The sequence below is a fragment of the Stigmatopora argus genome, chromosome 22 (assembly GCF_051989625.1).
Source record: "Stigmatopora argus isolate UIUO_Sarg chromosome 22, RoL_Sarg_1.0, whole genome shotgun sequence".
Taxonomy (NCBI): domain Eukaryota; kingdom Metazoa; phylum Chordata; class Actinopteri; order Syngnathiformes; family Syngnathidae; genus Stigmatopora; species Stigmatopora argus.
The window spans coordinates 1,141,487-1,153,616 of NC_135408.1; the positions used below are offsets into that span (position 1 = coordinate 1,141,487).

Here is a 12,130-nt window from a genome sequence, read left to right on the forward strand (position 1 = left end):
ATCTCCTCCAGGATTAAGGGTTTTTAGATCAAGACCTTGGGGATTTAAAAAGCCAAAGATGTCATGAAAAACATCAAGCCTGGATACATTCATTTTAACTAACTACCATTCAAAATGCAAATACAACCATAAATGCAACACTACAGTATATATTTCTTCTCTCTATTTCTCTCAGCAATAGTCACCTGGGATATCATCCAATTACATATGTGTCAGCGGGTGCTCTGGCTTCTGACCAAATCACATTAAACACGTTAAAAGCCCAAGTCCTTTAAATTCCTGGGGGTCCACGTCACGGATAAGCTCTCCTAGTCTACAAACACCACGGCAGTAGTGAAGAAGGCCCAGAAACGACTCAATTTCCTCAGGGTACTCAGGAGGAACAACTTGGACACCAAGCTTCTGGTAACCTTCTATAGAACCACTGTGGAGAGCATCCTGGCATACTGCATCACAGTGTGGTACGCTGGAAGCACGGCAGCAGACAAAAATCAACTCTCTACGTTGCACGGTTTGGACAAATGTAGCGAGAGAATCTTAACACACAGACACATAAATCACGCTTTATAAGGATTATAGATAAGTGCTTATAGATGATAGAAGAATAGATAGAACAGGTGGCTGTTTTTCATGAGTTGACTTTTTTTAAATTAAAAAAAACATTTATAGTTGTTGCCTAAAGCTGGTCACTTGAAAACATGAAAACCTGTAAGTTTTTAGTCATCGTCATTATCATCAAAGCCGCTGACAAGCTTTCTAAAGCTACTTAGGGCTCAGAAAAACATTTCCCACACCTACCACAGTGGATGAATTACATAACAAGAACAAAGTTACTCTTCTGTCAACTGTAATCCTGCATTCTCACTTTGATTACCGCAGGCCTGCATTAAACGCTTTAACTGTCAGACAATTTATGGCTTTCCCACCTCTTTTTTGTCTTTATTGCTGTTAAAAAAAAAAAAAAAAAAAAAAATACAGCTTGGGACAAACTTGTTAAAGTTTTTACTGTGATTACTGTTTTTTTTTAACTGTCTGGTAGCATTAAACATTAAACACAATGCAAATGAGAATAAACCTAGGCTTGCTAATGAAAGCGGAGGGAAAAGCTGAGTTAAATTATATTCACATTTCACTCTGCCCTATATAATATATCAAAGACAAGTGTTTATACTTTTGTCAAAATGAACTCATTTACTGACTTACCTTATTGGAGTCCCTTAAAATTCAAAAGAAAAAAAGAAATAATGCCAACGAGAAATTTCGTACATGACATGAACTTGGGTGGACGGGTTTAAAATATCAAATGGCTTTAAAAAGTCATGAGGAATCATAGTAGAAACTAAACAGGAAGTCGACCATTTTGGTTCAGACCAACCATTGCTGATGAATCCGGTTGTGAAACAATCGGAAGCCTGAAAAATACTTAATGCATGTATCTGTTACGATCGCGGCGAGACGTTGTCCGGGGGGCGTCCGCGCCAGCCCGTGACGAGACGAGGGAGTGGCCGGTCCGGCGGGCGTCCGTGCCAGCTTGACACGAGACAAGGTGAGGGAGTGGCCGGTCCGACGGGCGTCTGCACCGGCCCGAGACGTCAAGCGGGCGTCCGCGCCGGCACCTGGAGAGGAGCGGGAGCAGCCGGTCTGGTGGGCATCCCCACTGGCCCTTTAAGTGCTGGCCAAGCCCCCTGCCCTTAACAGACACCAGAATCTTAGAAAAGCGGGAGCTTGGCGGGCGGGAGCTTGGCGGGCGGGAGCTTGGCGGGCTGGAGCTTGGCGGGCTGGAGCTTGGCGGGCGGGGGCTTGGCGGGCGGGGGCTTGGCGGGCGGGGGCTTGGCGGGCGGGGGCTTGGCGGGCGGGGGCTTGGCGGGCGGGGGCTTGGCGGGCGGGGGCTTGGCGGGCGGGGGCTTGGCGGGCGGGGGTTTGGCGGGCGGGGGCTTGGCGGGCGGGGGCTTGGCGGGCGGGGGCTTGGCGGGCGGGGGCTTGGCGGGCGGGGGCTTGGCGGGCGGGGGCTTGGCGGGCGGGGGCTTGGCGGGCGGGGGCTTGGCGGGCGGGGGCTTGGTGGGCGGGGGCTTGGCGGGCGGGAGCTTGGCGGGCGGGGGCTTGGCGGGCGGGAGCTTGGCGGGCGGGAGCTTGGCGGGCGGGAGCTTGGCGGGCGGGAGCTTGGTGGGCGGGAACTTGGCGGGCAGGAACTTGGCAGGCAATAACTTGGCAGGCAGTCCCTAGGCGGGCCAGCCGGCACGGGGAATATTGTGCGTGGCTTCGGCACGGGTGCGACTGGGGGTCAAGTTGGCACAGGAAACATGGTTTGTGGCTTCGGCACGGGTGCGACTGGCTGCCCAGCCGGCATGGGAAATATTGTGCATGGCCTTGGCACGGGTGCGACTGGCGGTCCACCTGGCACGGGAAATATTGTGCGTGGCTTTGGCACGGGTGCGACTGGCGGTCCAGCCGGCACAGGGAATCTTGTGCGTGGCTTCGGCACGGGTGCGACTGGCGGCCCAGCCGGCACAGGAAACCTGGTTCGTGGCTTAGGCATGGGTAGTCCTGTGCCTGGCCTCGGCACGGGAATACGGGAAACTTGGACGGGTGAGGTCGAGTGAGGAGCTTGGACAGGCGTGGTCGAACGAGGAGCTTGGACGGGCGTGGTCGAGCGAGGACTTTGGACGGGCGAGGTCGAGCGAGGAGTTTGGATGGGGAAGGTCGAGCGAGGAGCTCCTTCGGGAGCTCGAGTGTCCAGCCACTCCTCCCTCTTCTCCACTCGTCGCCTCCTCCGGGAGGAAGGCGTGACACGACCGTCGCTCACCTCCGCGACACAGGAATAGTTTCGCTGCTGCACCTCCCCAATAAAACAAGGCGATTTCCCGGTCGTCAGCGGGCTGTGTCCGAAAGTCCTACCTTAGCTTTCCTGCCGGCCACCATGCGGTGTCCCATTGTGGATGGCCAGATAAGAACTCCGGTAGGGGTCCGTGGAGCTGCTATTCCGGGACTCTTCTGCTGCCAAAACGTCTCTAAGGTCCCAACACCACGACGTAGTCATTATAAATTCCCTAAAATATTTTGGGGAGATTCCCGCTGAATCCATGTGGTCGGTGGGATATGAGCTGGGTGGCTGGCGTTGACGAGAGCGTCGATAGCTTCCCGCTGGGTCCATGTGGTCGGATCGTTCTGTTACGATTGCGCCGAGACGTCGTGGCGCGGTCGGAAGGATTAGGACCCAGTCGCGGGGAAGCAGGTGGGGACGAGGCAATTTGTGCTCATAACAACAACTTTAATAACTCAGAAGGGCCTTACAAAACAACAAGGACTTGTTAATCCAAAACGAAACCAAACCGGAGCATGGAGACAAGTAACATCAAGGAGAATGGTAGCGTGGCTGCATGGCCAGTTCCTACGCAGGAATTTACGCAGGTACTTTCGCAGGGATGTATGCAGACGATCCGACAATGAATACCAACTCAGTGGTGTTTAAATACACACATTAGGAAGTAATCATGAATCACGCGCAGCTGCTCGAACATAACGGCAAGGCAGGAGGGACAAATGAACGTGGGAACAGCAGCCGGGCTGCTCCTGACAGTATCAATATCAAATACAATGAGTTATTTGCCATTTATGTCTTAGTACATATTAGAAATGAGAACTGAAAAAGTAGCCCAGCGGATGAGTGGTTAGCACGTCGGCCTTACAACTCTGGGGTCCTGGGTTCAAATCCAAGCCGGTCCACTTGTGTGGAATGTGCATGTTCTCCTCGGGCCTGTGTGGGTTTCCATTGAGTACTCCGGTTTCCTCCCACATTCCAAAAACTTGCATGGTGGGCTGATTGAACACTAAATTGACCCTAGGTATGGGTGTGAGTGTGCATGGTTGTCCGTCTCCTTGTGCCCTGTGATCGGCTGGCCACCGTTTCAAGGTGTCCCCCGCCTCTGGCCTTGAGTCAGCTGTGATAGGCTCCCCCTGCGACCCTAATGAGGGTATAGTGGATCAGAAAATGAATGAATGAGAACTGAAGAAGCATAAGCTATAATGTAGTAGTTAAATCCATGAACAAATATGATGCAGTGGTACTGTCAAGGAGCATTTTCAAAGACCAGTAACAATTAGTTTCTATTACATTTTGGAAGTCGCTTGCCCAACGCTTCACACCACCGAGTAGCACAGTATATTTTTAGCCAAGAGGGAGGTCATGACACTTGAGTCGAGAGGCATGAGGATTTGTCTGCTTACTTTCAAGTTGCAGAGGGCTGAAGTGATCTTCTAGAAATATCCATTAAAGAAATGCCCCTTCTTCCACCAAAAGTAAGGATTTTTTTTTCTCTCACATCTCCACCCTACCTTCATTTAGAGGAAAAGCTAGTCAAAGAAAAGGGATTGGATGAAATTATGAAAAAAATATGGTGCATTTGATTTGTTGTTCAAGCAATGCTTATATTCAAGTTAGTGTAATTTGTTGTTGATTATTTTGAGGCAAAATGGAGTGCCTACCTAGCTACAACCAGTGGATATACTGTTATTTGAAATTTGTACTCAATACTAAGAAATAATATTTACTCCAAGAAATTTTAAATACATTTAAAAAGATGATTAGTCAATTGCTAATTGTCCTACTGTCTGTCCTTACCGCCTGTTTCTTAGTTACAAAGGTTCTTTGTGGTTCACTGAGCATGATGTGCAGATGCTAGATACTGTTATGTTTAATGTGGAAAAACATCCAATAACAGAGGTGTCATTTTATGCTTGATTAGGCGTCCTGAGTGTACTCTGATGTCTACAAAAGATTCAGCTCAATCAGCTATGTATTTGTACAATCCCACAATGTCCTAAATATGTATTCATTTTCTGTACCGTTTATCCTCACAAGGATCACAGAGGTGCTGGAGCCAAGCCCATTCAACGTGGGCAGTCGGCGGGGGACACTTAATATTTGTTGCCAGTCAGTTGCAGGGCACTATGAGATAAACAACCATTCACAATCATACTTGGGGGACAATTTACAGTGTTAAAACATCCTACAATGCATATTTTTGGAATGTTAAAGGAAACTGAAGTGCCTGGACGAAACCCACGTAGGGGTGGTGAACATGCAAATTCCACACAGGAAGGTCTGAACTCACCGGGAATTGAACCCGCGATCTCAGAACTTTGTGGTGGACGGACTAATCGAGGTGTCAAGACCTACCATACTGCCCACATATAATGCTCCATATGGTAGCACAGATGTAAAAAACCAACCAACAATAAACTGCTATTAAACTGAGACAACTGGTAGCCTTGTTTGAGGGCTCTGCCCCTTCCACCTCGAGTGTTTATTATGTGTCTGCACAGTCAGTTCGTGTCCTTAACAGTACTTTTTAAGGGTATCCTTTTCGTTTGCTTTGTGTGTGTGGAAGCCGGCTGATCATTAGTATGCAGAAAGCAGCAATGCCACTCGCTAGCCTGCTAAAACAATAACGTTTATGATAAGTGCTCATCGGTCTGGCTCCTCGGTCAAGCGGTGTGACGCAGCAAACAAAAAGGCGTAAACAACGACAGCGTGATAGCCCAACGTATGTGACTCCAACATAACGTTTTGATGTGCTCAGGTTAAAAAGATAAAAAAGGAATGTATGCCTGTTCAGTGTACTGCAAAGGGATTGCTGTATACATTTCTACATGAGGGATTGTTCTTAACAAAGATGATTTGGAAGGTTTGTTTTTTCATCGTGTTGCTACTCCAAGCACAGGCAGTTTTCTCATAATGTTTATAATGAAGGTAACACCTATGTAAAAGTTGTGTAATTTTTTTTAATATAGTATTCTCTGTAGATAGGAGCTGCCTGGTTGCTCAGTCAGTGATATTTTGATGCATTAATCAATCAAACTTTTAATTATAATGTTCAAGACATGGACAGAAAATAAAGCACAACGTTTTTTACTTGATAAAACAGAAGCAAAATCAGAAAAGACCTCTGACGTGTGTGCTTATTAGTATTTTTTTACACACTTGCATGCAGATTAAGATGCGAGTACAATATTTCACACTGAAAACGAAATGCACTTTTATCCATTCATTTATTTTCCATACCGCACATCCTCGAACAGGGTGTGGGGATTGCTAAAGCCTAAATCCTCTGATTATGTGATGTGTGCTGTTTTATATTTAACCCATCTCAATTATGCTGCAAGTCGATTCAACATCCTTGCACGTCAACACAGACAAATATTGCCGTCCAAAGTGCATCCTTGAAGTGACACCACGGGGACAAAGTAATGGTGAAAAATAAATCATAAATCAACACCATCATAAATGTCCAAAGGGGATTTTTGGGGTCACAGAGAATCCATTTCTACGTTAAACAGTTGTTTTACTGAAAATTATGAAATGCTATTACAGCATTTTTTCCATTGCCATGACATCTAACTCAAGATCCATGTACGAGAACTATGTATACTAGCGCTATGTATAGAAAAGGGACCGAACACAAAATGTGACAAATTGACATTTGATTAAATGTTATTATTATTATTATTATTTTTAACCCCTCTACTTTTGAACAAGCACTGATTAAATGTCACTAAGTGTTTTGCATGGATTGATTGCCCTAAAAAAGAGAAAAGAAAAAAGATAAATAAAAAATTACAGAGCATGGCTCCTAAATTTTTAATATGTGGCACACGATTTTTGCACTAGTGGAACATGTGTCATAAGTAATTTCTGAAAGCAGTATAAATAAAATTTTACCAGTTGGGGAAATATACTAGTTGACATTCTGGTGCAACCCACATGGTCCTGGTACTAGTCTTGAATAAATGCCTTCTATTTGAACTTGGTATTGCTACAAAAGCAGCACAGTGACATTTAAATTTGTACTTGTAGCCAAAAATTGGCACCAGTAGTGAAAAACACTTAATTTAATCATTTCACAAGTGTTGTTTCGTCTTATTAGTAAGTGCAAAGTATCAGTATGATGGATACAGACCGAATACTAAAACGAACGACACCTTATAAGGACAACCTGAAATATTAGTCTTGTAAAACTGCCCTTTAAAAAAAATAAAAAAATGGCAAGGACCCTTACTGGTAGATGATGACGGGTTTGGCGGCCAGTACAAACAGAGGAAGAGTGAGGTGATATATGTATATAAAAAAGGAGGGGCTGGAAGTTGCGCGCTGTAACGCCCCTGGATATTTAGGGTGCAGACTAAAACTGCATAGGGACAGCTGCCGTGCAGAACTTTGTGGGTGGTGCATTAGTTAAGTGCCAGGGTTTCCATGTCTGTTTTAACCTATAAAAAATTGCAGTGATTATTCGGCAAACTAACAGCCACAATCTTCATTAGGGAAATGTTTATCTTACAAGTAAATGGGTCTTTACATTTGTTATTATTCTAATGTTTCTAAATATAACTTTGACGAGACTATTATGACAGGTTATTTCTGGTTAACATGTTTAAGGTCATACTTGGTGCTCTAGCAGCCACAGTCCTTTTGAACAGTGGGGAGCGTTTATTGGGGGCTTTTTAATACATTACCGTAATTACTCGAATATAACGCGCACTCGAAAATAACACGCAGGTAATTTTGGGCCAAAAAAATCTGGAAAAATGCAGTACTCGAATATAGTGCGCACCTAAAATTTCCCGCTGACGAAAATCAGAAATCTTACCTTTCTTCGTTTCACGATTGTTTTGTTCAAAACCGGATAGAGAAATCTTCAGGTACGAGCGTGTCGAGTGTCGTGCAGTTGGGAGTTATGCGTTTGAATTTTAGGGCAATAGATGATACACAGAGTGGACAAACATATCATGTAGACATGTTATGTTGCAATACCTTTTAGACTTCCTTGAACATTGACTACATTTCAATTGACAATACCATGTTTTAATTCAAATATCTATTGTCATTCTCAAACAAGAAAAGGAACATACAAATTGAATAAATAAATGATTTGAAGATATGCACAATGGAAAAGACTATCACATGTAACAAGGGAATGTACTGCCCCCCGCTGGACATATTTTTAAATACAAGTACGTACTACACTACAATGTAGTATTCTACTTTCCAGCTTATTAATGCAGGATTGTGATGTTTGTGAGGCTTGACGATCTTTAATATGCGTGTATTTTGAATTCAAAGTTGGAAATTGCACAATGTCCGTGCGTCAAAGTGAGTTTGACAATGCTTTTTTCGATCGAAAATTTGTAATTTATTTTAGTTATTGATTATAACACGCACCCCCAACTATTGGAATTAATTATATAGCAAAAATATGCGTGTTATATTCGAGTAATTACGGTAACTATATTTCAAGGTTGATATTTCTCGCACAAATTAAGTTCAGCTAGTTAGGAAATATGTTCAAAACAGCTAAAGAAAATTGCCTTTGAGGACTTTTAATTATGTTTCTAAAATGCACAAGACAAACTGAGTCAAACTGAGTGATCGCACGCCTCGTGAACACTTTTATCAGGATGTTTTAGCCACGAAGTCAGAAAAATTATAATTTCTCCCCCATATATTTTCTGATTTGTGCTGTGGAAATGGTGGCTTCCACCTACTCAGCCACCTTCTCGTTGATTTCCTCAAATATTGCCAAGCGTTGCATTAACTCCTGCTCCGTTGAGAGTTCTTTTTGGTGCCCCTCTACCAACTCGTCAATGTCCTTCTTACTGACCACCAGCCCCATCGTCTGTCCCCGCGACACAATTTTGCACACCGCAGGCTGTGATTCTGGTTGAGGCTCGACTGCGAGTCCGTCAAAGGCACTCAGCCACAGCTTGCTCCAAGCAAAAGTTCAAGCAAACAGCGCCGAATGGCGGTAAAAAAACAAGAGAATCTTGAAACATGAAGATTTATGGTCAACTGCGAGTCCGTCGAAGGCACTCGGCCAAAGCTTCTTCCAAGCATAAATTCAAGCACACAACGACGAATAGTGGTCAAAGAAACATGGAGGGTTGTTGTGAGACAGCCCAGTAGGGTGTAGTGAAATTGTCAAGCAAGAAGCAGCCGCGACAATTTCAAAATAAAATAACGGATACAGGAAAGGTATTGACGTTTTCGTAACTTGGATCTTGTTTTCGTATCTTGAAGCACTCATTTGCATTTCAAAAGGATTCGTGACCAGAAAATTTTGTACCTGGAGGCATTCGTAAGTAGTATTAGCAAAAGACGCAACCTATACACCCATGAAACAAATGTTTTTTTTTACTTAAGAAAGTTCTTTGAGTGAGGTTTGAATACTTTGGAACACATTGCGAATCTAGACTTGAGCTGGTCCCAAAAAGGATTAAAAGCAAATATTGGCTTTGCTCGCTAGGCCAATCACAGGGCACTCTGCCGCCAGCAGTCAGTAGCTTCACTCTACACTACTCGGGCTCGTCTAACTTATTTATAGAAGCTTCCCTTTCCTCGGGTGGACGATGCAATTGAAACCAAATGTGTGGCCGTGAGCCATCCCATTACACACTACCTCTACCCCCCTCCATTCCCTTTGCTGATTTTGCTTCTGTTTTATCAAGAGAACGATTGATTAGTAGAAATGACGACATTAAACAAGATTTGAAGCATGTCACAACCAACCCAAGCATTCGACGACTGTTTCAACTATTCCATGGAAATGTCCCATTCAGCAAATACAGAGTTAACATGAATCCATCTCGGGCCACAACCACGCCCACTCGATATTTCCTGAAGAAAAGCAAACTTACCATGATGCCTGCTGTGTTTTTTTGCGTCTGTGTCGTATTCTCTCGACCTTCCTCGCAATAAGTGTTAAAAATAGAATGTAAGCAAAGTGACTTTTCTTTTCTTTTTGCTCTCTTGTCAACTTTTTCTAATAACACAGTCCCCGTTCCTCTTTGCACCCTTTTCTAGACGTCCGTGACCTAAACTGTCAGATTTTCCCCCCTCTCCTGCTGTCGTGTGCTGAGTAGAGTTGTTGTAGGCCGCCCTCTGACTTGTCTGCCAGATTTAGAAGCCACATGTGTTGGGAAGTTTAAAAGGGGCAGGACTTACTTTGTCACACCGACCCAGGCTAAACACACACACACACACACACACACACACACACACACACACTCAGGCCAGCTTTTATGTCAGCTTGTTTTATACAAGTGATAGATAGAAATGAAAACATTTTTATCATTATCTTTCATAACCTTGGAGGTCTTTTACCAGAATTACAAGGGAACTTGTGGAGAAAGTGCCCAGAATGGTTGAGACTGGATTAGAAATAGCTAGTGTGACGGAAGCTACAACTGACTAAACAAAGAAAGCACATTATAGTTTTCAAAATACAAATAAGGTTCACCTCATTTGCATCTGAAAAGGATCAGAATGTACAAATGCATTTTGTTTGGATGCACAGTGTGTCCAGTAGAGAGAGGAGATGCTATTTGGAGAACGCATATTCCTGACAGTGAGCCAGGACAAAGATTCTCCTTCTCCTGTCTCCTTGGACCGCCCACCCCCTGTGATCCCATTTGCTCCTCCAGCACTATGCTGCTAGTTCGGGTTGGGGAGGCGTGGGGGCAGCTTTGATGCAGAAGTCAGCAGACTTGCTCATTGGGATTTTGTTGGACAAACAATGAGGAAATGGGGTCTGATTGTTTGGTAATTGGTCTTAAGAGCCGTCAGGCTGCAAGATGATCTTCCTTAGCTATGTAATTGTTATCCTGTGACATATCTGGTTTTGGAAAATGTTATCCAACAGTAGCAAATTTAACCCTTACTAACATATTATATGCCCCACCCTCCGACACACGTTTAACAGTTCCCTGGTGTCTAACTAATGCTGTGGGTACCTTGATTTACAGTACAAATTGTACAAAGTTCCGTAATCAATACTGTGACAATTTTGAAAGAAGGGAATCAGAAATTATATCATTCTTAATGCATACAGAGACAGCTCGCTACTTTGCGCTTCGGTTATTGCTGCTTCACTACATCGCAGATTTTTTTTCTGGGATTTTTTTTTTAATTCATTCATTCATCTTCCATACCACCCATCCTCGAAAGGGTTGCGAGGGTTGCTGGAGCCTAACCCAGCTGTCTTCGAGCGAAAGGCAGACTACACCCTAGACTGGTTGTCAGTCAGTCGTAGGACACACAGAGAGACAAAGGACCATCCGCACTCCCAATCATTCCGCCGCCTGCAGGAATCGAGCCCGCGTCAAAGTCAGGCGAGTTAACCTCTACACAGCGAGGCGGCTTATTTTTTAATTTTTTTAATTATGTTTTGGGAGTGGTTAGCGCATCAGCCTCACAGCTCTGGGGTCCTGGGTTCAAATCCAGGTCACGTCCACCGGTGTGGAGTTTGCATATTCTCCCGGGCCTGCGTGGGTTTCCTCCGGGTAGTCCAGTTTCCTCCCACATTCCAAAAACATGCATGGTAGGCTGATTGGACACTCTAAATTTCCCCTAGGTATGGGTGAGTGTGTATGGCCCTGCGATCGGCTGGCCACCGATTAAGCGTGTCCCACGCCTTTGGCCCAGAGTCAGCTGGGGTAGGCTCCAGCACCCCTCGCGGCCATAATGAGGATAAAGCAGTTCAGAAAACGAGATGAAATAAAAACGTGAAAATCCACACTGAAACTCATAACCAAAAGCCACTCTTGCTACTGGGACTCAGCACTGATGATTTAAAAAAAAAATAGGGGTGACCGTACTTCGTGGATTTTCCCTTTTCGCGGCAGGGTACAACTCCCCATTAACCGCGATAATCAAGGTTTTACTCTACTACAATTGTAATCGAGGTTTTACTCTACTACAATTGTTTTGGAAAGTGTCATTAACTAAAGATTTTCCAGTCAAAACAAAAGTTGTCTTTGAATGTTTGATTGAAGCTTCAATGGCAATTATACAGTACTTACTTAGGCGATGTACCACTCATTCACTCATGTTAATCAAAAACGTACCATGACCTCCGTTCCCCCAAAAGAGAAACACTTCTAAAAGCCTGAAATAATGAGTTTTATGGACTGCCAAGGTGTATGCAAAAAAAAAACAGAACAAAAAAAACAGATTTTCTGGAAACCAGCTTTCACAGTTGCAAGGACATGAAAACAAAGTTACTCACAGGACTTCTAGTTCCTGATGCCAGGCCTCAAAATCTCATCTCATTTTCTGAACCAATTTATCCTCGCCAGGGTC

The 12,130-nt window shown here is 44.4% G+C and overlaps 1 protein-coding gene across 4 annotated transcripts in view; it reads right to left on the reverse strand.

Annotated features, from left to right (window-relative positions):
- The window catches only part of sgcd (sarcoglycan, delta (dystrophin-associated glycoprotein)), a 250,164-nt gene that overhangs the window by 124,732 nt on the left and 113,302 nt on the right, over positions 1–12,130 (reverse strand). Inside the window, exon 1 of one of the 4 annotated variants that reach the window (XM_077592726.1) lies at positions 9,688–9,939. The exons of the other annotated variants lie outside the window; for them this stretch is intronic. Coding sequence (XP_077448852.1) covers positions 9,688–9,690 — 3 coding nt within the window. The 5' untranslated portion in view covers positions 9,691–9,939. Of the gene's footprint in view, positions 1–9,687; positions 9,940–12,130 lie in introns of those variants that run through there. 4 annotated transcript variants of the gene reach the window in all.